Source organism: Pan paniscus, chromosome 21 (genome assembly GCF_029289425.2).
Source record: "Pan paniscus chromosome 21, NHGRI_mPanPan1-v2.0_pri, whole genome shotgun sequence".
NCBI classification, from domain to species: Eukaryota; Metazoa; Chordata; class Mammalia; order Primates; family Hominidae; genus Pan; species Pan paniscus.
Genome location: NC_073270.2, coordinates 62,116,406 through 62,139,415, shown reverse-complemented (window position 1 = coordinate 62,139,415; position 23,010 = coordinate 62,116,406). Strand labels below are relative to the sequence as shown.

The window sequence follows — 23,010 nt, the reverse complement described above, 5'->3', positions numbered from 1 at the left end:
GACTCAAGGCGACGGGTTTGTTGTCAACCAATCACAAGGCAGCCTCGCTCGAGCGCAGGCCAATCGGCTTTCTGGCTAGAGGGTTTAACTCCTATTTAAAAAGAAGAACCTTTGAATTCTAACGGCTGAGCTCTTGGAAGACTTGGGTCCTTGGGTCGCAGGTGGGAGCCGACGGGTGGGTAGACCGTGGGGGATATCTCAGTGGCGGACGAGGGCGGCGGGGACAAGGGGCGGCTGGTCGGAGTGGCGGAGCGTTAAGTCTCCTGTCGGTTCCTCCGTCCATGAGTGTCCTTGGCGCTGCCTTGTGCCCGCCCAGCGCCTTTGCATCCGCTCCTGGGCACCGAGGCGCCCTGTAGGATACTGCTTGTTACTTATTACAGCTAGAGGTACAAGGGGTTTGTTGAGTGGTGTTGACACGCGCGGGAGGGGTGGGTGGGCCTCAGATTGGATTTTGTCCTCCGAGATCACCTGGGTAAGAAAAGCACAGAAGGTCTCTGCTGTGTTGGAGTTCACGTTCTAGTGGGTGGGGAGACAAGACGGTAAGCGTACGGAGAACTTGCAGCTGGAGTGGGTGTTACAGAGGAAAAGCAGGAGTGCGGTTTAACGGGGGCCGCTTTAGATAGAATAGCCTAAGAAGGCCCTTGTCCTGGCTGGATGAGTGGGTGAACTGATGAATGAGAACCTCCTTGCAGAGGCCTTCCCGGTCCGTACTTCTCAGACCGTAGACCTTGGAGCAGTGGTATCGGGATAACTTGGAGTGCTTGTTAAACATATAGCTCCACCGAGAGCCCGGTAAATCAGAATCTCTGAGGGGTAGGACCCAGGTGTCTAGTTATTAACAAACTCTCCAGATGATTCTTAGGTTTCATTGAGAACTAGGGATGCAGACCGGTGCATACAAATCGTCTGGGGACGTTAAAATGTAGAATCTGTTTTCTTAGACCTGGGGTTAGGCCTCAGAGTCTCCATTTCTAAGAACCATCCGGCTGAGGTAGACGTAGCCACTGTCCTCAACTCTCGTAATGTCTCTTCCTCTTACTTAACCTTCCTTGTCCCTTGAATTAAACGTTTTTCAGCAACCTACTCAGTTCGTCCTTCCCTTCATCTCTGCAGACATGCACAGGTCTGAGGGAGGAAGGAATAAACCGTATAAATCTCCTGCGCTATTAGCCTAACAGCTTTTCTATTCAAAATAGTAGGATTTCTGGTTTGAACTGAATGGATCCTGTGAAAGTCATCTGGTTCTTCAATCTGGTTGCAGATTAGAGTCACCTGAAGGGCAGTCTCCTTGGCGTTGTCTCCAGAATTCTGGATTAGAATCTTATTCCATTCTGCTTGTTATTCAATTTCCCTAGAAAGAAAGGTAGAATAAATTGGAGCAAATGCCTGTAGCTTCTGTCAGAAGAATGTTGAATAAATGTTGTTAGGCCTATGTGATCTCATTAGACTGCTACTTGGAATTGTAAGGGAAGTAAAGCATTAGAGCATGTGTGAAATTAAATATTTGATTAACACAAGTGTGCATTTCCTTGTTGTTGTTTATAAACTTTTACTTACCCACTGTTTTTCATAAGGGCTCCCGCCTGTAGTCTGGGCCTGGCTTCATCATGGAATTATTTGCTTAATTGTAAAATGGTAATCTTAATTTTTTTTTTGAGACAGGGTCTCACTCCGTTGCCCAGGCTGGAGTGCGGGGATATTTGATAAGAAACTTCAGTGAAGGCCGGGCGCGGTGGCTCATGCCTGTAATCCCAGCATTTTGGGAGGCCGAGGCGGGTGGATCACCTGAGGTCGGGAGTTCCAGACCAGCCCTACCAACATAGAGAAACCCTGTCTCTACTAAAAATACAAAATTAGCTGGGCGTGGTGGTGCATGTCTGTAATCCCAGCTACTCTGGAGGCTGACGCAGGAGAATTGCTTGAACCCAGGAGGTGGAGGTTGCGGGTGAGCCGAGATTGCGCCATTGCACTCCAGCCTGGGCAACAAGAGCAAACTCTGTCTCAAAAAAAAAAAAAAAAAAAAGAAACCTCAGTGAAATGAAAGACTGAACTACACACCTGGGGGAAAAGCCTAATAAAGGGAGCAAGAAGTGCAAATGCTTATGGCAGGGGACTTATTTGCAGAAAGAAAGGAGCCTTGTGTGCCTGGTACACAGTCGACAAGAAGAGGAGATGAAGTCAGAGAGGCAGTTAGGGTCCATGTTCTGTGAGACTTCAGTAGGCCTGTCTATGCAGGTTAGGAGTTTGCATTGTTTTGATTGAGTTGGGAGCCATGGGGGTCTTCTGAACTGAGGACCAACACATCTGATTTGTTAATGAGATTGCCGGCCTCAGTGTTAAGAATGGACCATGACAGGGCAAGGGTGGAAGTGGGGAGGCCATTGGGAGGCTGTTGGAAAAAACTCAAGGGAGAGAGAATAATGGTTTGACCAGGTGGTAGTAGTAGAGGTGGTGAGCAGTGATCTTGAAGGCAGAGCCTACAGAATATGCTGGTGGATTAAATGAAGGGTTTGCGAGAGAGAACCTCGTAAAGGGTTATTATGCCAAGGCTTTTGGCCTGAGCAACTGACAGGATGGATTTGCCATCCACTGAGATGAGGATGTCTAGAGACTAGATTTGGGGAGGTGAGAGTGGGGAGAGATGAGGACTTCTGTTTGGGACATGTTAGAATGGAGATGCCGCTCAGATAATCAGGTGCAGATGTTGCATAGAAAGTAGAAAATGTAGATCAAGAGTTCAGGGGAGAGGTCTGGGCTGAAGAATGAATATTTGGGAGTCCTCAGCCTGTAGATGGTACTGAAAGCAAAGAGACTGGATGTACTCGGCTAGGGAGTAATTGGAGATGGAGAAGTCATTCTAGGCCTGAGCTCAGGGCACACCCATGAACAGGGAGGTGAGAAGTGGAGAAGGGAAGAGGTTCAGTTTTGGATATGTTAGGATTGAGGTGCCTGGCAGACATTTCTGGGAGATCCTGGGCAAATCCTTGGATATCCAAGTCTGATAGTCCAAGGAGAGACTAGGGCAGAAGATGCACTTTGAGTGGTCCTCATGAAGGCATTTAGAGCTGAGGCACTGGGTGGTATGGATCCCTGGTGAAGGTGTAGATGGAGAAGTGGAGGGTCCAGGAACTCGTTCTTGAGTCACCCCAGACCCTTGATCTGGCAAAAATGAGACTGACCCAGCAAGGAGGGAAAGACAGGACGACTAGGTGGTAGATAAACCTGGAAGTGAAGTGAAGAAAAAAGTGTAAGATGTGATCAACCTTGTCAGATTCTGCTGAGGATGCAAGTACGGGGAAGGTGGAATTGACCCTTGGGTCTGGCAGCAGTAGGTGTCAGCCATGAGCCTGACAATGTGGTGGAGACAAAAAAGCCAGGTGGGGATGGGCTCGGGGAGGGGAGAGGAGCAGTGGAGGTGGCAAGTGTGGACGGTTCTTCTGGAGCTTTGCTGTTGGAGAGGAGGGGGTCATTGTTAGCAACGATAATAGAATAAAGAGGATTTTTATTTTATTTTATTTTATTGTTTTGAGACGAAGTCTCGCTCTTGTCCCATAGGCTGGAGTGCAATGGTGTGATCTCAGCTCACTGCAACCTCTGCTTCCTGGGTTTAAGTGATTCTCCTGCCTCAGCCTCCCGAGTAGCTGGGATTACAGGTGCCTGCCGCCACGCTCAGCTAAGTTTTGTATTTTTAGTAGAGACGGGGTTTCACCATGTTGGCCAGGCTGGTCTCGAACTCTTGACCTCAGGTGATCCGCCCGCCTCGGCCTCCCAAAATGCTGGGATTACAGGTGTAAGCCACCATGCCCGGCCTAAAGAGGACTTTTTTAAGGTAGCAGCTATGCCAGTAGGCTGCACAGGGATGGAGGTGATCCATTAGAGGAGAGATGATGGAGCAGCAAGACCATCAGGAGTGAAGACTCCGTGACGGAGGACGGGACGCAGTGCCCAAGGGGAGGTTGGCCTTGCAGGGAAAGCACATGCCTGTCCCTCCCTCATTAGCTTCATTTGGACAAAACATGTAAAATCCTGTGTGTTGTGGAGGCCTTTTGATCAGGGAACTGTAACACTGCCTATCAAGCAACAGCACTTTAAGCAGGTGGCTTTGTTCAAATTAAAGGTTCTTCTTTTTCTTTTCAGGCATCATGGACCGATCTAAAGAAAACTGCATTTCAGGGCCTGTTAAGGTAAATTGAATAATCTGTAATCTCATTCACATTTATAAACCCACATGGAGGTTGGTCTTGTCGGGAATTCTTTCCACCTTTACTTTGGATTTAAATTTAGATCCCTTACTGCGATCCTGGATATGAATTAGTCACTTTTCTCGTGTTCAGTAACATTTTGCTGATTCTTAGAGTAGCTTTTTTGTTCTGCTTTGTCTTACAATTGGCTGCTTAAGTTTCTATATCCCTCCACTGTATGCAGGATAATAGTAATAATGCATCTGGTAGGAGTTCACAACTTTTAAAATTGGCCATAAATATAAAATAATTAGAAAAAGGCTACCTTGAATTACTGTATTTGATTCTAAGTTCCTATGATAGCGGCCATTTAAAAAATTGCTCTACATTTAAAATGTTTCTTTTTATTTGTCTTTGTCTGAATGCCTGCTGTGTTGTGGACAGTGTGCTAATTTCAGGAGTAACTGACTTTGTATTTGGAAGTCTTAACACCCTCTCTTTGTAGAGCACTCGTACCATTGAGCTGGGGATGGACTTTGAGGCTTTCATTTCTAGCACTTGTCCCTCACTTACAATGAGCTGTTGAAGCTGAAGGAAATCTCATCCCTCCTACCCCTTTTAGTTTGATTAGCTGAGGGTGTTAGAGTTAACTATTTAAGCTTGTAATACAATACTTACAGGCGTATAAATAATACATTTCAAGGCTGGGCGCGGTGGCTCACGCCTGTAATCCCAGCACTTTGGGAGACCAAGGAGAGTGGATCACAAGGTCAGGAGTTCAAGACCGGCCTGGCCAAGATGGTGAAACCCTGTTTCTACTAAAAATACCAAAAATTGGCCAGGCATGGTGGCAGGCGCCTGTCGTCCCAGCTGCTTGGGAGGCTGAGGCAGAGAATTGCTTGAACCTGGGAGGCAGAGGTTGCAGTGAGCCGAGATCACGCCACTGCACTCCAGTCTGGGTGACAGAGCGAGACTCCATCTCAAAAATAATAATAATAATACATTTTAGTAGTAACTTTGTGAAGTACCTACATTTGTTTCCTCTTTGTCAGTTTTTTGCTCAAGTCCATTTTGTCAATACTTGGAAAATGAAACATTGGTTGATCAAAAGTACAGTAATAAGCTTATTGTGGAAAATCTTGGATATATGAAAACTTAGACTCTTCTAAAACTTCATGAAGATAATACCACTGTTGAATGTTTTGACAGATTTTTTTTTTTTTGGTCTTTTTCTTAAACGTATATTATCAAAGAAATTTCAGTGGAACTGAGATTTTGGCATGAAGTTTTTGTATCATAGCTTTTTGCCAAATAGCAATGTAGTGTCTATTTCCAAATTATTGAGAAATTTTAGAAAGTGTCTCCTTCTTAATGGATATTTGTTAATAAAGCATGATTTTTAGGGGTGAGGAATTGGAGGGGGTAGAAGGTATCATTCAGGTATTCTTAGCCACATACTAACTATCCTCTGGAGGTACTGATGAAAATACCTTTTCCCCTTCCATCTCTTATCAGTGACATTCATTATTTTGCTATGCTAGAGAACAAACTTAGTGAAATTCTCAATATATTCATCTTTTGCGTTCATGAATACCAGAAAGTTTATTTTCTCTTCCATTCTAGGCTACAGCTCCAGTTGGAGGTCCAAAACGTGTTCTCGTGACTCAGCAATTTCCTTGTCAGAATCCATTACCTGTAAATAGTGGCCAGGCTCAGCGGGTCCTGTGTCCTTCAAATTCTTCCCAGCGCGTTCCTTTGCAAGCACAAAAGCTTGTCTCCAGTCACAAGCCGGTTCAGAATCAGAAGCAGAAGCAATTGCAGGCAACCAGTGTACCTCATCCTGTCTCCAGGCCACTGAATAACACCCAAAAGAGCAAGCAGCCCCTGCCGTCGGCACCTGGTAAACTAGCTTTTGAGACTCATTGGATAGTCCTTCTTTGTCGTCGTTGCTAAAAAAGCCAGTGTATATACTTGCACTTATTGTTTGGAGCCTTAGCTTTTATATCTGTTGAGGATGGGGAGAAAATATGGTGTCTGGGTTGAAGTAACAGTGTCTGCCCATGGGCCAGACCTATGCTAAAAATACAGACCTGATTCTCACCCTCTTGGAAGAGTTGGGCACCCAGGGAGGACACAGCACAAATTGGTGTCCTTTTGATTGCTTGTTACTGAATCTGGATGTAGGGTGCTTGCAGTAAGTGACTTGAGGGACTGAGATCTAAAGTGTGGGGGAAATCCAGAGAAGTGGGTGAACTGAGGCAGGCTGCGGTGAGGTCACCATGGGCATTGCTGGCCATGTTAAGGAATGGGGCCTCATCTCTAGGGCATTTGGAAGCTACTGAAGCTTTTTTGAACTCAGAAGGGAACTCTGCCTTTTAGAAAGTTTACTGTGGAAGGCCAGGCGCAGTGGCTCACGCCTGTAATCCCAGCGCTTTGGGAGACCGAGGCAGGTGGATCACCTGAGGTCAGGAGTTGGAGACCAGTCTGACCAACATGGAGAAACCCTGTCTCTACTAAAAATACAAAATTAGCCAGGCGTGGTGGTGCACGCCTGTAATCCCAGCTACTCAGGAGGCTAAGGCGGGAGAATGGCTTGAACCCAGGAGGTGGAGGTTGTGGTGAGCCGAGATCGTGCCATTGCATTCTAGCCTGGGCAACAAGAGCAAAACTCTATCTCAAAAAAAAAAATATATATATATATACTGTGGAAGTACTGAATAAATTGGAGTAGAACGCTGGATTTAGGAGTACCAGACAGGAAGGAGGTTGAGGTCAGAGATGGCAATAACCTGCTCTGTGTGGAGCAGGGTGGATGCAATTATTTACCAACTGTTGAGTGCTCATTCCCTGCAGGCTCTGAGATAAGTGCATGCTTCATCCACGTCATCTCTTTCAATCTTTGTAACCACTTCATGAAGGTAGCCAGTTATTAACTCAGTTTTACAGAGGAGGAAGCTAAGACTCAGAAGCAGTTAACTTATCCAAAGACAAGCCAGGATGGAGAGGTGCACACAAATTTGAGAGCTCATTTACGATGCAGACTCATTAGAACTGGGCAATAAATTGTACCTGAAAGATGAGTAAAGAGGAGTTAGGGATGGTGATTAGATTGATATTAACTGAGTGAGTGTCCTGGCGGTTGAGGGGTGCACGTGTGACAGGGGCACCTGGAGGAAGAGTTTGGACCAGCATCCAGATATCTGAGCAGAGCATCGTGTGCTGTTTGAGTTTGCTATGTTGGAGACAGACCAGTGGAAATGTTTCATATGTCCTTGTGGCTAATGAAGTAGTTACCCCAGTCCTCTGCTGCACAACTGTTCATTGTGCATTTTGCTGAATTGGTGGCTTTTATTTTTATATTTCCCCTTGGCAACTAATATAAATGGAGGGTGGCTGGCTTATGTTTTGCTACATGTTGGTAATAATTCGTATGTAGAGTATGGACTGTTGGCTGGCCCACCTAGTAAGGGGAAAAAGGTGACGAGTTGGCAGCTCGTCATGCATGGGAAGATTGGTACTTCTGCCACAAAAGCTCTTCCTTGGAAACTGAGGCTTCAGAAGAGCCTGCATAGTCTGCCTTTAATTTATCAGAGAAGGGCCTGTCTATATATACGTCTGCTCATCTTTAGAAATTGTATAAAGACTTCACATGATGGAAGTCAGGGTGTAGTAGTCCTTTTTTTCTATAAGGAAAACTTTAAAAAAAAAAAACCAGGTTTATCATTCTTGACATACCATTAATATTTTGGTGACCAATTCTTTGATTCACCTCTATTCACAGCTTAGCTTATCCTATATAGTTATTCTAAAAACAGGTTTTTAACTTATTCCATATAGAAAATAATCCTGAGGAGGAACTGGCATCAAAACAGAAAAATGAAGAATCAAAAAAGTAAGCTTTCTTATTTACGAAGTTCTGTACTGTTCCACTAGAATATATTATTTCGTTGCAAATTTCGTTGCGGGAACTCTTGGGGAAAAAAATGAGGCCTTTATTTGCATTTAGAGGATATAAATGTTTCCAGATTTCCAATCTTAAAAAAATGGAATTTTGTGTAATGAGGTATTTTACTAGGAACTCAAGTGCTTTAAAAAATGGCTTTCAAATTTAGAAAAAGCTTGTATGAATCTGTTATAGAAATGTGTGGAAGTTCCTCTCTGTCCTTAGAAATAACCACTACGTATGGTTTATGTGTCTGTACTTTTTTATTGTACAAAAGTGCAAGTTTTTAAAAAATAGAATGTGTTGCAGACCTATATACTCATATATGACTGAGGGTTTTGACAGTATTATAGTTTTAGTTCTTTATTGTAAAGGTTGGCTGTAATGTCTTCCCCAGGGCTTTTCTAAAAGCCTTCTCTCAGTCTCTGAACTATCTGGACCCTAGAATGTACGGGGAGGAGCGAGGAATGAACCCACAGACTCTTTTGCTTTTAGCGGCCTAACAGAGGCTAAGAGTCTAAATCCACTGGTTCTCATGCCCCAGCTAGCCTGTGGGCTCCATCCCGCTTCCATTAGTAACAGTGGCTCTGTCTCCACCACCAGAGTGGTTCTCCACCCAGAGAGAATTAGCACCTCTGGGACTGGAGGGAGCGGCTGGGGTTAGTTTGAAACATGCCCCCAGATGGTCTGGAAGCATTCCTCCCTCTTTGATAGTGGTTATTGCCTTGGTTCTTGCTGAGGATGCATATTGAGTGAAGTTGGAATACGAAATTATTTGTAGAATGTGTCTGCTACTCATTGAAAATTTGTTAGAAAAGCTTTGTTTTCTTCACATTCTAAAATGTTCAAATTCCTTCCTAGGAGGCAGTGGGCTTTGGAAGACTTTGAAATTGGTCGCCCTCTGGGTAAAGGAAAGTTTGGTAATGTTTATTTGGCAAGAGAAAAGCAAAGCAAGTTTATTCTGGCTCTGAAAGTGTTATTTAAAGCTCAGCTGGAGAAAGCCGGAGTGGAGCATCAGCTCAGAAGAGAAGTAGAAATACAGTCCCACCTTAGGTGAGTTTTCAGGTTCATGTTCAAAAGAATGTTCACCGATGCTGCACCCCTCCCCCTCCTGTAATGTCAGCCTCCCACTGCCCAGGTCCGTTCACTCCCTCTTATGAGGCACTGCCTTCAAATGCATGGCCCCGTTCCTCACCTCCCCCTCCCCTATGAAAAAGATTAGATAAGCTTCTGTACTGCACTGGGTTATAATCATTCTCCTGTGATTCTCCCATGCTCTGCATGTTAAAATAAAATTGTATTCCTTTTCTTTTTTTTTTTTAAAGTATAAATTTATTTTTTAGAGGGCCTGCTTTTCATAGTACCACAAAAAATGATTAAATTTGTCATCTTTCAAAGAGCACTTAAGTGCTCTGATCCTGGAAAAATCACTTGAGGATTTAATGTTTTGTTAATGGAATAGTTTATATGGGCAAGTCTTTCTGGTGGACAGTGAAGGGGAACGGCACCCCTTACTCTGAGGTATGCAGGAATTGCAAGCAGCTACCTGCAGGTCGACTACGGCTGGTGGGTTTTTGTTTTTCCTTTTTTTCTTTCAGTGTTTTTCAAATTTGATTCAGATGCTAATACTTCAAGTCTGGCCACATCAGACCTGGTGTGTCTCTGCCTGGCAACACCTGGCTGGGGCTGGGAGGGCAGGCATCTCACGTGGGCTGTGCTTCCCATTGCCTGCTTCCCACTGGCCACAGTCTGCACCTGCCCAGTCTGCTCAGCACCCATCTACTGCCATTACTGATCACTGCTTTTATCTGTCACAATGTCTGGGTGTCAAACTACTGTGGCAATGCCATGTCCTTTTTTTTTTTCCTTTTTTTTTTGAGATGGAGTCTCGCTCTGTTGCCCAGGCTGGAGTGCAGTGGCGCAATCTCAGCTCACTGCAACCTCTGCCTCCCAGGTTAAAGCGATTCTCCTGCCTCAGCCTCCTGAGTAGCTAGGATTACAGGCATGCACCAACAAGCCTAGCTAATTTTTGTATTTTTAGTAGAGACGAGGTTTTACCATGTTGGCCAGGCTGGTCTCGAACTCCTGACCTCGCGATCCTCCCGCCTCGGCCTCCCAAAGTGCTGGGATTACAGGCGTGAGCCACTGTGCCCGGCCATGTCCTTTTTTAAATATGTAGATAATTAATATTCAGCTGAATTTTCCTCCTAAGAATAAAGGTGCCTAAAGGAAGGAAATAGTCTTAACTAAACCAGAGGTCCATTAATACTGTGAAGTGCTTTTAAAATGATATGTGGGTATATGTATTTTTCTTGGAGTGGGTTTATAGTTTCAGATTGTAAAGTGGGGTTTGGAGTGTGGTTTCACGTGAAACACCACTGGTTTTACATGAAGAGTTTGTTTGACATTTTGTACATAGTCTTCTGTCAGCTCCAAACCAGGTGTTAGAATGTTTATCCTTTGTTGCAGGCATCCTAATATTCTTAGACTGTATGGTTATTTCCATGATGCTACCAGAGTCTACCTAATTCTGGAATATGCACCACTCGGAACAGTCTATAGAGAACTTCAGAAACTTTCAAAGTTTGATGAGCAGAGAACTGCTACTGTAAGTGTTCATTTATTGTCCAGGCTAATTGTGTTTCCTTTATACCTGTCCTCCATAGCAATGTACCTTTCATCATAGTAGAGTGGGTTTTGTCTTGACGTAAGGATAGCTTAATATCAAATATTTGAAGTGGAAAAATCAAAATAGCTTAGTTGTACCATATGTACAGATAAAGTCTAGAACCAGGTAGAATGTTGTATCTGCTTTTGTGCCTAGTTTGCACAGCTGTTTTCTATGGAAATGTATATAATGTATATAGATAGTCACCCTCATTTTCTTTAATAGATGTTTTATTTTAGAATAATTTTTACTTTTTTTTTTTTTTAAAGGGGCAGGGTCTTGTTATGTTGCCCAGGCTGGACTCAAGTGATTCTCCACCTCAGCCTCCTGAGTAGCTGGGACTACAGGTGCACACCATTGTGCCTGGCTAGGATAGTTTTAGATTTACAGAAATAGTGAAGGCAGTACAGAGAGTTCCCATATACCCCACACTGAATTTCCTACTAATTCTCCTACTAACATCTTGCATTAATATGGCACATTTGTCACATTCAATGAACCAATATTGATATATAACTATTAACTCAAGTCCACATTTTATTCAGATTTTCTTAGTTTTTCTCATGATTAAATTGGGCTTATGGGTTTTTGAGAGGGAGATCAGAGGTAAAGTGCATTCTTATCACATACCAGGGATGTAAACTCTTATGACTTTTAACTGTGGATGTCAGCTTGATCTTCTGACTCAGAGAGTGTTTGTCTGGTTTCTCCACTGTAAAGTTACTATTTTTTCCCCTTTCCGTGCTGTATTTCTTCAAAGGAAGTTACTATGAATAGCCCACACTTAAGGAGTAGAGAGTGGATGGAGTATTGCCATAAATTATCTGGAATTCTGTGCCAGAGATAAGGCTGTTCTCCCTTATTTATTTAATCGTTTATTTATTTAAAGATGTAGACTCCTGGGTATTTATTTTATCCCTTGAGCTATAATCCAATACTTTATTTTGTGGTTCAGATCATTGCAACTTTGGCCACTGGGAACTTTTTTTCTTTCTTTCTTTCTTTTTTTTTTTTTCTTTTTGAGATGGAGTCTCACTCTGTCGCCCAGGCTGGAGTGCAGTGGCGCTCTCTTGGCTCACTGCAACCTCAGCCTCCCAGGTTGAAGCGATTCTTCTGCCTCAGCCTCCCAAGTAGCTGGAAGTACAGGCACCCACCACCACACCTGGCTAATTTTTGTATTTTTAGTAGAAATGGGGGTTTCACCATATTGGCCAGGCTGGTCTTGAACTCCTGACCTTGTGATCCACCCGCCTCAGCCTCCCAAAGTGCTGGGATTACAGGCATGAGCCACCATGCCCGGCCTGCTCTTTTTCTTTTACCAGGTTCCTGGGAAAATCATTGCAGTTTTGTCTTGCGTGTGTGTGGGTTTTTTTTGGTTTATTTTTACACTTCCTTTTTTTTTTTTCTTTTTTTGAGATGGAATCTCACTCTGTCGCCCAGGCTGGAGTGCAGTGGCGCAGTCTTGGCTCACTGCAGCCTTCGCCTCCTGGGTTCAAGCGATTCTCCTGCCTCAGCCTCCTGAGTAGCTAGGATTAACAGGCATGCACCACCGCACCCGGCTCTTTTTTGTATTTTTAGTACAGATGGGGTTTTGCCATGTTGGCCAGGCTGGTCTCTAACCCCTGACCTCAGGTGATCTGCCCGCCTCAGCCTCCCAAAGTGCTAGGATTACAGGTGTGAGCCACCACGCCTGGCCTTGTACTTCCTTACTTTCTGATACAAGATGCTCAGGCCTCATCGTGTATATTTCCTGCTCCAGTCCTAGAATCGAACCACTTCTCCAAGGAGCCCTGGTTCCTTTTCTTGGAGAATGTTATTAGAAACCAAGATCTGGGCACTTGGTGTACTCATTGCTACTATGGTGTCACTACTTTTAGGCTTTCAGCTGACACAGCAAGGGAATATATGTGGATAGTAATCTGTGTATAGATTTATCCATCTATCTCTTCATTAATCATACCATGAATTCATACTGATGTCTTCAACTTGAATCCATTACCACGTTTCATTCTAACTTCCTCCTGTTTACCTGTAAACTCCCACTCCAAAAGTGTGAAACCTGGATTTCACCGCCCACCATCCTTTTACTTATTCAATTCCAATATACGCGTATAATGGTATCGGAATTGTTAACCAGCTGCCCCGTGGGAACCAACTTTATCAATTAGAGTGCTTATGTGCACTTCCTTTGGCCTTTGTCTTATAGATTCCACTCATTTCCAAAGCTGCTTGGATCAACACTTTACCCTCATGCCCTTTAGTAAGGTGGTTTCCTACATTTGTAATGCAATGAGATTTTTTTGTCACAATCTGCATGCCCAGGATGGAATCATTTACATTTTCATATCCTGAGATTGATTTTTGTGTGTTTGCTATAAAGTTCTATGAATTTTGACAAATACATAATGCCATGTATCCACCATTATGATATAGAGAATAGTTTCGCTGCTCTTAAGAAAAAAAAAATCCTGTGTCTCAACTACTCATCCCTTCCAACCCTTCCATCTCTGGCAACCACTGATCTGTTTACTGTCTCTATTGCCTTTTCCAGAATATCATGTAATTGGAATCATAACAGTATGTAGCTTTTTTAGGTGGGCTTCTTCCACTTAGCAATATGCATGGAAGATTCATCTGTATATTTTTGGAGGCATGAGAGCTTGTTCATTTCTTTTTATCACAAAATCATATTCCATTATTTCATTATATGGAAGTACCTCAGTTTATTCATCTACTGAAGGGTATCTTGGCTGCTTCTGGTTTTTGGCAGTTATCATGTTTTGGCTGTCAACATTTGCATGCAGGTTTTTGCGAAACATAAATCTTCAAATTAGTTGGGCACATATCTAGGAGTGCTATTGCCAGCTCACACGGTAAGACTATATTTTGCTTTGTGAGGAACTGTCAGTCTTCCAAAGTGATTTTTACATTCTATTTTACACTGCATTACAAATGTAGGAAATCACCTTACTAAAGGGCATGAGGGTAAAGTGTTGATCCAAGCAGCTTTGGAGATGAGTGGAGTCTATAAGACAAAGGCCAAAGGAAGTGCACATAAGCACTCTAATTGATAAAGTTGGTTCCCGTGGGGCAGCTGGTTAACAATTCTGATACCATTATACAATGGTAATGTGGTATCGGAACCAATGAATTGAGGTCCTCTTGCTTCTCATAGTTGCCAACATTTGATGTCAGTGTTTTGGATTTTTGTTTGTTTGTTTTGAGACAAGGTCTCACTGTCGCCCAGACTGGAGTGCAGTGGCATGATCACCCACCTCAACCTCACTGGCTCAAGCAATCCTCCCATCTCAGCCTCCCAAGTAGCTAGAACTACAGGCATGTGCTCTCGTGCCTGGCTAATTTTTGTATTTTTTTGTAGAGACAAGGTTTTGCCTTGTTGTCCTGGTTGGTTTCGAAATCCGGGTCTCAAGTAATTCATGCCTACCAAAATATTGGGATTACAGGAGTGAGCCACTATACCTGGCCTCTTGTTTTGCATTTTAGTCATTCTAATCAGCATGTGGTGGTATCTCATTGTTTTGATTTATAGTTTCCTAATGACATTTGATGTTGAATGTCTCTTTTTTTTTTTTTTTTTTTTTGAGACGGAGTCTCGCTCTGTCACCAGGCTAGAGTGTAGTGGTGCGATTTTGGCTCACTGCAACTTCCGCCTCTTGGGTTCAAGCGATTCTCCTGCCTCAGACTCCTGAGTAGCTGGGACTACAGGCACGTGCCACCATGCGCAGCTAATTTTTGTACTTTTAGTAGAGATGGGGTTTCACCATGTTGGCCAGGATGGTCTCGATCTCTTGACCTTGTGATCCACCTGCCTTGGCCTCCCAAAGGGTGGGATTGTAGGCGTGAGCCACTGCGCCCGGCCTTGAACATCTTTTTATGTGTTTATTTGCCATCTGTGTATCGTCTTTGAGGCACCTGTTGAAATCTTTTGCTCATTTTTTTTTGAGTTTTGAGTTTTAAGAGTTCTTTGTATATTTTGGATGCAGGTCATCTGTCACACATGTTTTGCAAATATTTTCTCCCAATCCGTGCCTTGTATTTTTGTTCTCTTATCTGTGTCTTTCACAAGGCTGTTTTTATTTTATTTATTTTTTTGAGAAAGGGTTTCACTCTGTCACCCAGGCTGGGGTGCAGTGGTGCAATCTCTGCTCACTGCAGCCTCTGCCTGTTGAGCTCAAGTGATCCTCCTGAGTAGGTGAGACTACAGGCGGGTAGCACCACGCCCAGCTAATTTTTGTATTTTTTGTATAGACACGGTCACATCATGTTGCCCAGGTTGTTTTTTTTTGAGACATTCTTGCTCTGTCACCCAGGCTGGAGGGCAGTGACGTGATCTTGGTTCTCAGCTCACTGCAACTTCTACCTCCTGTGTTCAAGCAGTTCTCCTGCCTCAGCCTCCTGAGTAGCTGGGATTACAGGCGTGAGCCACCACACCCAGCTAATTTTTGTATTTTTAGTAGAGACAGGGTTTCATCATGTTGGCCAGTCTGGTCTCGAACTCCTGACCTCAGGTGATTTGCCCACCTCGGCCTCCCAGAGTGTTGGGATTGCAGGCGTAGCCACTGTACCCGGCCTCCCAGGCTGTATTTTTAATAAAAGTCCAAATGTGTCCGTTTTTTCTTTCATGATTGTGCTTTTTTGCTTCTCCTTTTTTTATGTGATTAAAATTACTTGTTTTAAGAGTCTTAGTTTGGGCCATTTCTTATTGGATTGGCAGCTTGATAAAGCATGTTGAATGGTGGTTACTTTGATTTTTTTCTGTTTCTTGGTGGAGATCTCCGGGTAGTGTGGACATTAGTTTTCTTTTTGGCATTGATGTAAATGGCATTTAAATTCATGTAATTTTACTTTCAGTATCTGATGAAATCATGCTACTATGGACAAATGGCCCTTTGGTCTTGTCTCTGCAACAATGACATGCTGTTTTAAACTTAAAGACTTAATCTTAAATGTTTGTGCTTCTCCTAAGTAGAAATAGATCTCTAATTTGCTTTTTTAAATATTAGCTAAACAAATCAGCTTCTTATTTAATTGGCAATCAATATTTCTTTGAGTTCATCTTTTGGGCCAACTTTCTCTTACAGATCAATAAGTAAATCTATGCTCATTAATGGTAGTGACTCTACCTCAGGTACTCACATTTTACCCTTGGTTTTTTTCCTGGTAATCTTGCTTATGGTGGGTTGTAGTTTGTTGTTTCGGGTCAGTTAATCTTTTTCTTCAGTTTCTGATATTGATATCCTACTTTAAAAGATTCACCTTATACCAACACTACAAAATTACACATTATACTACTTCTCTGTTTTCTCTCCTTACACCCAAGGCTTCAATCTAGATGGAGTTTTGGTGTAAGCAGATAGCTGTTTGAAAGAAAATGAAAGATCACTTCTGTCTAGATTCCTTAACAGTTAGAATGAATACACATGTACCTGTTTTCCTTTTCAGATGAATTCAAATAAAACTAATTGTAGTGACATGTCAGTGACCTATCCATATCTGCAGTCTAACAACATGTGAGGTGTGGAGGAAGTGGCAGTGCCAGAGGGCTATCATGAAACTAACAGCTTCTTGTCTGGAAGTGATTTGAGGAGTGAAATCCATGGCCCTCTCAAACTTTCATGTGTACAATTAAAGCATCAGCAACTCAAAGTTGGTAGTCAGAAGAGCAGCTTTCTTTGTATTTGCCTTCAGTTTATCGTGGTCTGAATTTTGATCTCTGGTTTTGGGCTGAAAGAATGAAAAGTGTTTATTCTGACAGTGACATTTGGTTTTTACTCATCTGTTTAGTAAACCTTTTTGATGTAAAATAATGTTCAATCCTGTCTAGAAATTGCTGTAGAAAGCAAACTCTTCTCAAACTTTAGGCAGAGCTAAATATATTTTTTCAATATTCAAACAGTTATCTGTATGTTAAAATAAATTCTGGGCCAGGCATGGTAGCTCACGCTTGTAATCTCAGCACTTGGAGAGGCCAAGGTGGGAGGATCACTTGAGGTCAGGAATTAGCGACCAGCGTAGGCAACATGGGGAGACTGTCTCTACAAAAAAAAAAAAAAAAAAAAAAAGAAAGATTAAAAATTAGCTGGGCATGGTGGCACACGCCTGTAGTCCCAGCTACTCGGCAGGAGGCTGAGGTGGGAGGATTGCTTACGGCCAGGAGTTCAAGGCTGCAGTGAGGTATGATCATGCCATAGCAATCCAGGCTGGGTGACAGAGTGAGACCCTGTCTCTTAAATATAAATAAGTAAATACATACATACTGGACTTGTTTGCTAAATCTTAGCGATAGGGACTGTAAAACTTTTCTTTTTTCTTGCTTTTTTTTGAGACGGAATTTTACTCTTGTTGCCTAGGCTGGAGTGCAATGGCATGATCTCGGCTCACTGCAACCTCTACCTCCTGGGTTCAACTAATTCTCCTGCCTCAGCCTCCTGAGTAGCTGCGATTATAGGCATGCACCACTACACTTGGCTAATTTTTGTATTTTTAGTAAAGACAGGGTTTCACCATGTTGGTCAGGCCGGTCTCATACTCCTGACTTCAGGTGATCCACCTGTCTTGGCCTCCCAAAGTGCTGGGATTACAGGCATGAACCACTGCACCTGGCCAGGAAAACTTTTCTTACAAGATGGTAATTCGGTCGGGTGCAGTGGCTCATGTCTGTAATCCTAGCACATTGTGAGGCTGAGATGGGAGGATCACTTGAGGCCAGGAGTTTGAGACCAGCCTGGTCAACATAGCGAGACCCCCATCTCTATTAAAAAAGAAAAAAAGATAGTAACTTAAGGAAATAAAATTAACAAAAGGACTGATTTCTTATGTACTTCTATGCTGACTTAGTGTAACCCAAAATTTAGCATGCTGTTTAATATGTCAGTGCAACTGCTTTTTAGTTTGTTTATTGTTCAGGATAATTTTTTCTCCTGATATTCTTGAAGTAAATTTTTAGCTTTAAACAAATTCTTCTGTCATAGAATAGCCTTGGTTTTAAAAAAGGGAATTGACTATACTTGAAAAGTTCATTTTTTTTTTTTCTAAAAAAGAAGAAGGCAGTATTTACACATCTGAATCCTTAATTTGTACCAGTTCTTCAGCACTGTCTTACTTCCTGGCTGCGGGGCCATTTGTTGCCGTATGGTGTTGTAACTTTAGGTTGGTGCAAAAGTAACTGTGTTTTGCATTGACATGGCACCAGCCTAAGAGCTAGCTCTAACTAGCTGAATGTCTTTTCTGACTTTCAACATCACACCAGCTGTATTAGCAAAGATGACTAAGCATTGGGTAATTTCACTTCATGCTAACCACTATAAATTGGTTCAGTTGATTTTGTGTGTGTGTGTGTGTGTGTGTGTGTAGACTCCTATATAATTTCTACAATCCTTGCTTTAAAACCTGCAAAATGTATTTTTTGTTTTGTCTTTTCCTTTTTGAGACAGGGTCTCCCTCTGTCACCCAGGCTGAAGTGTGATCATGGCTCACTGCAGCTTTGACCTCCTGGTCTCAAGCGATCCTCCTGCCTCAGCCTCCCAAGTAGCTGGGACTACAGGCATGCACCATCACGCTCAGCTAATTTTTAAATTTTTGTAGAGATGGAGTCTTGCTATGTTTCCCAGGCTGGTCTTGAACCCCTGGGCTCAAGTGATCCTCCCACCTCAGTCCCCCAAAGTGCTGGGATTATAGGTGTGAGCCACTGTGCCTGGCCAAAACCTGCAAACCATGTTAAATCTATGTTGTGTTCCTTTCGGAAGAGATGTCTGATATTAACTTGTGTTATATAAAATCTAAAACATAGGCTTTCAATATTGTTTTAACAGTATATAACAGAATTGGCAAATGCCCTGTCTTACTGTCATTCGAAGAGAGTTATTCATAGAGACATTAAGCCAGAGAACTTACTTCTTGGATCAGCTGGAGAGCTTAAAATTGCAGATTTTGGGTGGTCAGTACATGCTCCATCTTCCAGGTATGTAACTCTAGAGGTGGAAGTTGTTTGGTTTACCAAAGCCCTGGGAGCTAACCATGAGCTAAATGTAAAATATTTCAGTGTAGATTTTGTGCTGTAAGAGGGGTAGGTGGCTAACCCAGAAGTACTTTGGAGTAATCTAGGCTTAATAATAAACTAGGGTTTGCAAGAAAATGTTATTCTGTGGTGATTTGGGGCTATTAGCAGTGTTCTAGGCCTAGGGTTGAAGATGCTTAATGTCTTTAGAGGCTAATGAAGGGATGAATGAGTCAACAGATAGGACACGTACATGACAGAGGTAAAGTGCCCACATGTTGAGTGGGAGGAACTCTTCACCTCTGCCGCTTCCTGGATGAGGAGATGGGGAGATGGTTCAGAGGACAGCACTGACAAAGATCTAGAGCTCAGAGTGCAGGCCATATCAGGGAACTTGAAACACTAAATTAGTTTGGTGGTGCTTTGAGGGCAGTGGTGAGAGATTCTCTTCAGTCTGCCTCTGTCAATACTAGGGATAGTCCTTTCTTGTCCCCTCTCACAGCTGAAGCAGAGATGTCAATCTCAAAACAATTCAAATCTTAGCTTTCCAAGTGAACTACAATATCTTTACTGTTTTAAATTTGAGTTTAAATAAGCTTTGAAACTTCACATGAAGTAGGGAATTTTAAAACATATATCTACCGATGAAGGTTTGTCAACTTTGGAGGAGGACTCAAATTATAGCCAAATGACTTAAAAATCAAGCTAGTTAAAAAAAAAAGTATAGCCTAAAATAGATTATGAGGGAGAAAACCTTTGCTTTTGTTACAGAGCACTTCTAATTGTTCCAGCAATTCACCGAATCTGCTATTGCAGTCTTTTTTTTTTTTTTTTTAAACTGGTCGTCATTAGTGGGAGCTGTTATCCGGTGAGACAAACCAGAATAAAGACTTATAGGCTTCATGGAATCGCAGAGTTAAACTGTATCTTAACCGGTTGAATTGTGATAGAAAAGATGGCTTCTTGCTTTTTGAAAAGATTACTTACATAACCGATAGTCACTTCACTCCAAATCCCAGATGTTAATCATCATCATTTCCTGGTTATTGCCTCAGTTTGAGAACCCCCGATTCAGTCCGTCGGTGCTGATGGAGGGGTTAGATGACCAGAGTGGTAGCTTCTTAATCCTACGTCACAACTGAGTGGTGAGTGACTGTTTGTGTGCTCAGTGGGTGCCAGGCCTGGCTGAACACAGCACCCGGGCTGTGACCACGTAAGCCTCCATGGTGAAGAGCAGCTGATAACAAAGCAACACGAACCCACACAGACTGTTCTGGCTTGGTGTCTGCTGTCCCCAGCTTTTTTCCAACCTTCGATACAAAAACCTAAACCGATAAAAATGCGGAATTGGTAGTTGATGGCATACCTGTCTGTCCAGTGCCTACGTTCAGAAGTTTTTCCCGTTTAGTCAGAAGGGCTGCATCTGCTTTTTTAGTGAACACTTGAAAATACGTTGCAAACATCATGATGCTTCAACCTTAAGCACTATAATAGAATGCATTTCCTAAATAAGGATATTCTCCTATATAACTAGAACCATGATCACTCCTAAGAAAATTAACAGCATTGTCAGTATCTAATATTTAGTCCACGTTCAAATTTCTCCTATTGTCCATGACATCTTATAGCTGGTTTGTAAAATCAGAACTCAACCAAAGCCCATGCTTTGTATTGGACTGTCTCTGTGGTTGGATTGTCTCTGTGGTTGGACTGTCTCTGGTTGGACTGTCTCTGTGGTTGGACTGTCTCTGTGGTTGGACTGTCTCTGTGGTTGGACTGTCTCTGTGGTTGGATTGTCTCTGTGGTCTAAAGCCAGACCAGTCTCCCACTTTAAAGAGGACTTTTTTGATGGTGTTGCCACTTAACTTGGACCTTTATTCCCCGTATTTGCTGAAAACTGGAATGTAGGTCTCAGGGCCTAAAGAGATTCAGGTTAAAAAAAATTTTTTTTTTTTTTTTTAAACAGAGTCTCGCTCTGTCACCCAGGCTGGAGTGCAGTGGTGCGATCTTGGCTCACTACAAGCTCTGCCTCCCGGGTTCACGCCATTCTCCTGCCTCAGCCTCCTGAGTAGCTGGGACTACAGGCACACGCCACCACACCCGGCTAATTTTTTGTATTTTTAGTAGATACGGGGTTTCACCATGTTAGCCAGGATGGTCTCGATCTCCTGACCTCGTGATCCGCCTGCCTCGGCCTCCCAAAGTGCTGGCATTACAGGCATGAGCCACTGCGCCCAGCCAGGTTAAATATTTTTTGCAAGAGTACTTCATAGGCCACCCTCAAAATTTCAGCATCACTCGTACCAAGTATCTATCACAAGGCAGCATATATCTACATCTCCACCCCAGTGCTGTTACAATGGGACAGTTTCTAGTGTATTGTCATTGCGACCAGGCTTTTAAGATTCCTAGCATATCTGTAATATCCACATGCAGATGTAGAATCCAAATCGTATTTACAGAGAACTTTGCATGGCAGCTTTTATATGGTAGTGATACATTCAATTTCTTACATTCTAGATCATTCAGGGAAGTTCTGGAGTTGGACAGATTTGGGGTTAAGCCTGATGGCTAGCTGTGTGACCTTACACACCTCGCTTCATCTGTTTCCTATGGGAATTTATAATAGTAGCTACTTCCTAGGGCACAGGATCTGGCCCAGGGGAAGACCTCAGTGTTAGTGGACTCTTTAATGATTGTTAGCAGCGTTGTGATCATAAAATGAGAAGCACATCAACCTGAGCCTCCCTCCGTTTTCAGGAGGACCACTCTCTGTGGCACCCTGGACTACCTGCCCCCCGAAATGATTGAAGGTCGGATGCATGATGAGAAGGTGGATCTCTGGAGCCTTGGAGTTCTTTGCTATGAATTTTTAGTTGGGAAGCCTCCTTTTGAGGCAAACACATACCAAGAGACCTACAAAAGAATATCACGGGTAAGACACAACTGAAAAGGACCCAGCACATCTGCTGGAATTCTTTCCTTATCAGCCTGAACTGCAGGCCAAGATCCGAACATCTATACTATTTGATCTCTCTAACCTGTGTTTTGTGATATTTTATCATTTGTTGTACTCCAGGTTGAATTCACATTCCCTGACTTTGTAACAGAGGGAGCCAGGGACCTCATTTCAAGACTGTTGAAGCATAATCCCAGCCAGAGGCCAATGCTCAGAGAAGTACTTGAACACCCCTGGATCACAGCAAATTCATCAAAACCATCAAATTGCCAAAACAAAGAATCAGCTAGCAAACAGTCTTAGGAATCGTGCAGGGGGAGAAATCCTTGAGCCAGGGCTGCCATATAACCTGTCAGGAACATGCTACTGAAGTTTATTTTACCATTGACTGCTGCCCTCAACCTAGAACGCTACACAAGAAATATTTGTTTTACTCAGCAGGTGTGCCTTAACCTCCCTATTAAGAAAGCTCCACATCAATAAACATGACACTCTGAAGTGAAAGTAGCCACGAGAATTGTGCTGCTTATACCGGTTCATCATCTGGAGGCAAGGTTCGACTGCAGCCGCCCCGTCAGCCTGTGCCAGGCATGGTGTCTTCACAGGAGGCAAATCCAGAGCCTGGCTGTGGGGAAAGTGACCACTCTGCCCTGACCCCGATCAGTTAAGGAGCTGTGCAATAACCTTCCTAGTACCTGAGTGAGTGTGTAACTTATTGGGTTGGCCAAGCCTGGTAAAGCTGTTGGAATGAGTATGTGATTCTTTTTAAGTATGAAAATAAAGATATATGTACAGACTTGTATTTTTTCTCTGGTGGCATTCCCTTAGGAATGCTGTGTGTCTGTCCGGCACCCCGGTAGGCCTGATTGGGTTTCTAGTCCTCCTTAACCACTTATCTCCCATATGAGAGTGTGTAAAATAGCAACATGTGCTCTACCTCCATTTAGGGATTTGCTTGGGATACAGAAGAGGCCATGTGTCTCAGAGCTGTTAAGGGCTTATTTTTTTAAAACATTGGAGTCATAGCATGTGTGTAAACTTTAAATATGCAAATAAATAAGTATCTATGTCTGTGTGGAGTGCTGTGTAATTCTTTCCACCATCTGTTCATTGTTGGCCTGGAAATGAGCAGGGGCTGAGAGGAGCAGGTCTCGCCCTCATCTAGTCCTACCTCTTCTGGTCTCTCCTGTTGGGTGTACTCCTAATACTTCATTATATATAGTGTTTATATATTTGTCATAT

The 23,010-nt window shown here is 43.0% G+C and overlaps 1 protein-coding gene across 5 annotated transcripts; it reads left to right on the top strand.

Moving 5' to 3' along the window:
* The first annotated feature begins 10 nt into the window (after positions 1-10).
* On the top strand, positions 11-22,839 carry AURKA (aurora kinase A). Of its 5 annotated transcripts, none has more exons than XM_055104997.1 (10): positions 56-161; positions 3,556-3,653; positions 4,138-4,184; positions 5,805-6,081; positions 8,019-8,073; positions 8,986-9,177; positions 10,594-10,732; positions 18,625-18,773; positions 21,570-21,744; positions 21,889-22,839. In XM_055104997.1, the coding sequence occupies exons 3-10, from the start codon at positions 4,143-4,145 to the stop codon at positions 22,069-22,071; spliced, it is 1,212 nt and encodes a 403-aa protein (XP_054960972.1). In that variant the 5' UTR covers positions 56-161; positions 3,556-3,653; positions 4,138-4,142; the 3' UTR covers positions 22,072-22,839. The 5 variants fall into 5 exon arrangements, with proteins under 5 accessions (XP_003806189.1, XP_008948851.1, XP_054960972.1 ...); XM_055104998.2 differs by having other exon boundaries at positions 67-175; XM_003806141.5 differs by lacking the exon at positions 3,556-3,653 and having other exon boundaries at positions 11-161.
* The last annotated feature ends 171 nt before the right edge of the window (positions 22,840-23,010 follow it).

Bases quoted from the DNA above. Each gene is read 5' to 3' on its own strand.
- AURKA (XM_003806141.5), top strand. From the start codon at position 4,143: ATGGACCGATCTAAAGAAAACTGCATTTCAGGGCCTGTTAAG. The intron at 18,774-21,569 runs GTATGTAACTCT...CTCCGTTTTCAG, and splicing joins GTACATGCTCCATCTTCCAG to GAGGACCACTCTCTGTGGCA. The intron at 21,745-21,888 runs GTAAGACACAAC...GTTGTACTCCAG, and splicing joins CCTACAAAAGAATATCACGG to GTTGAATTCACATTCCCTGA.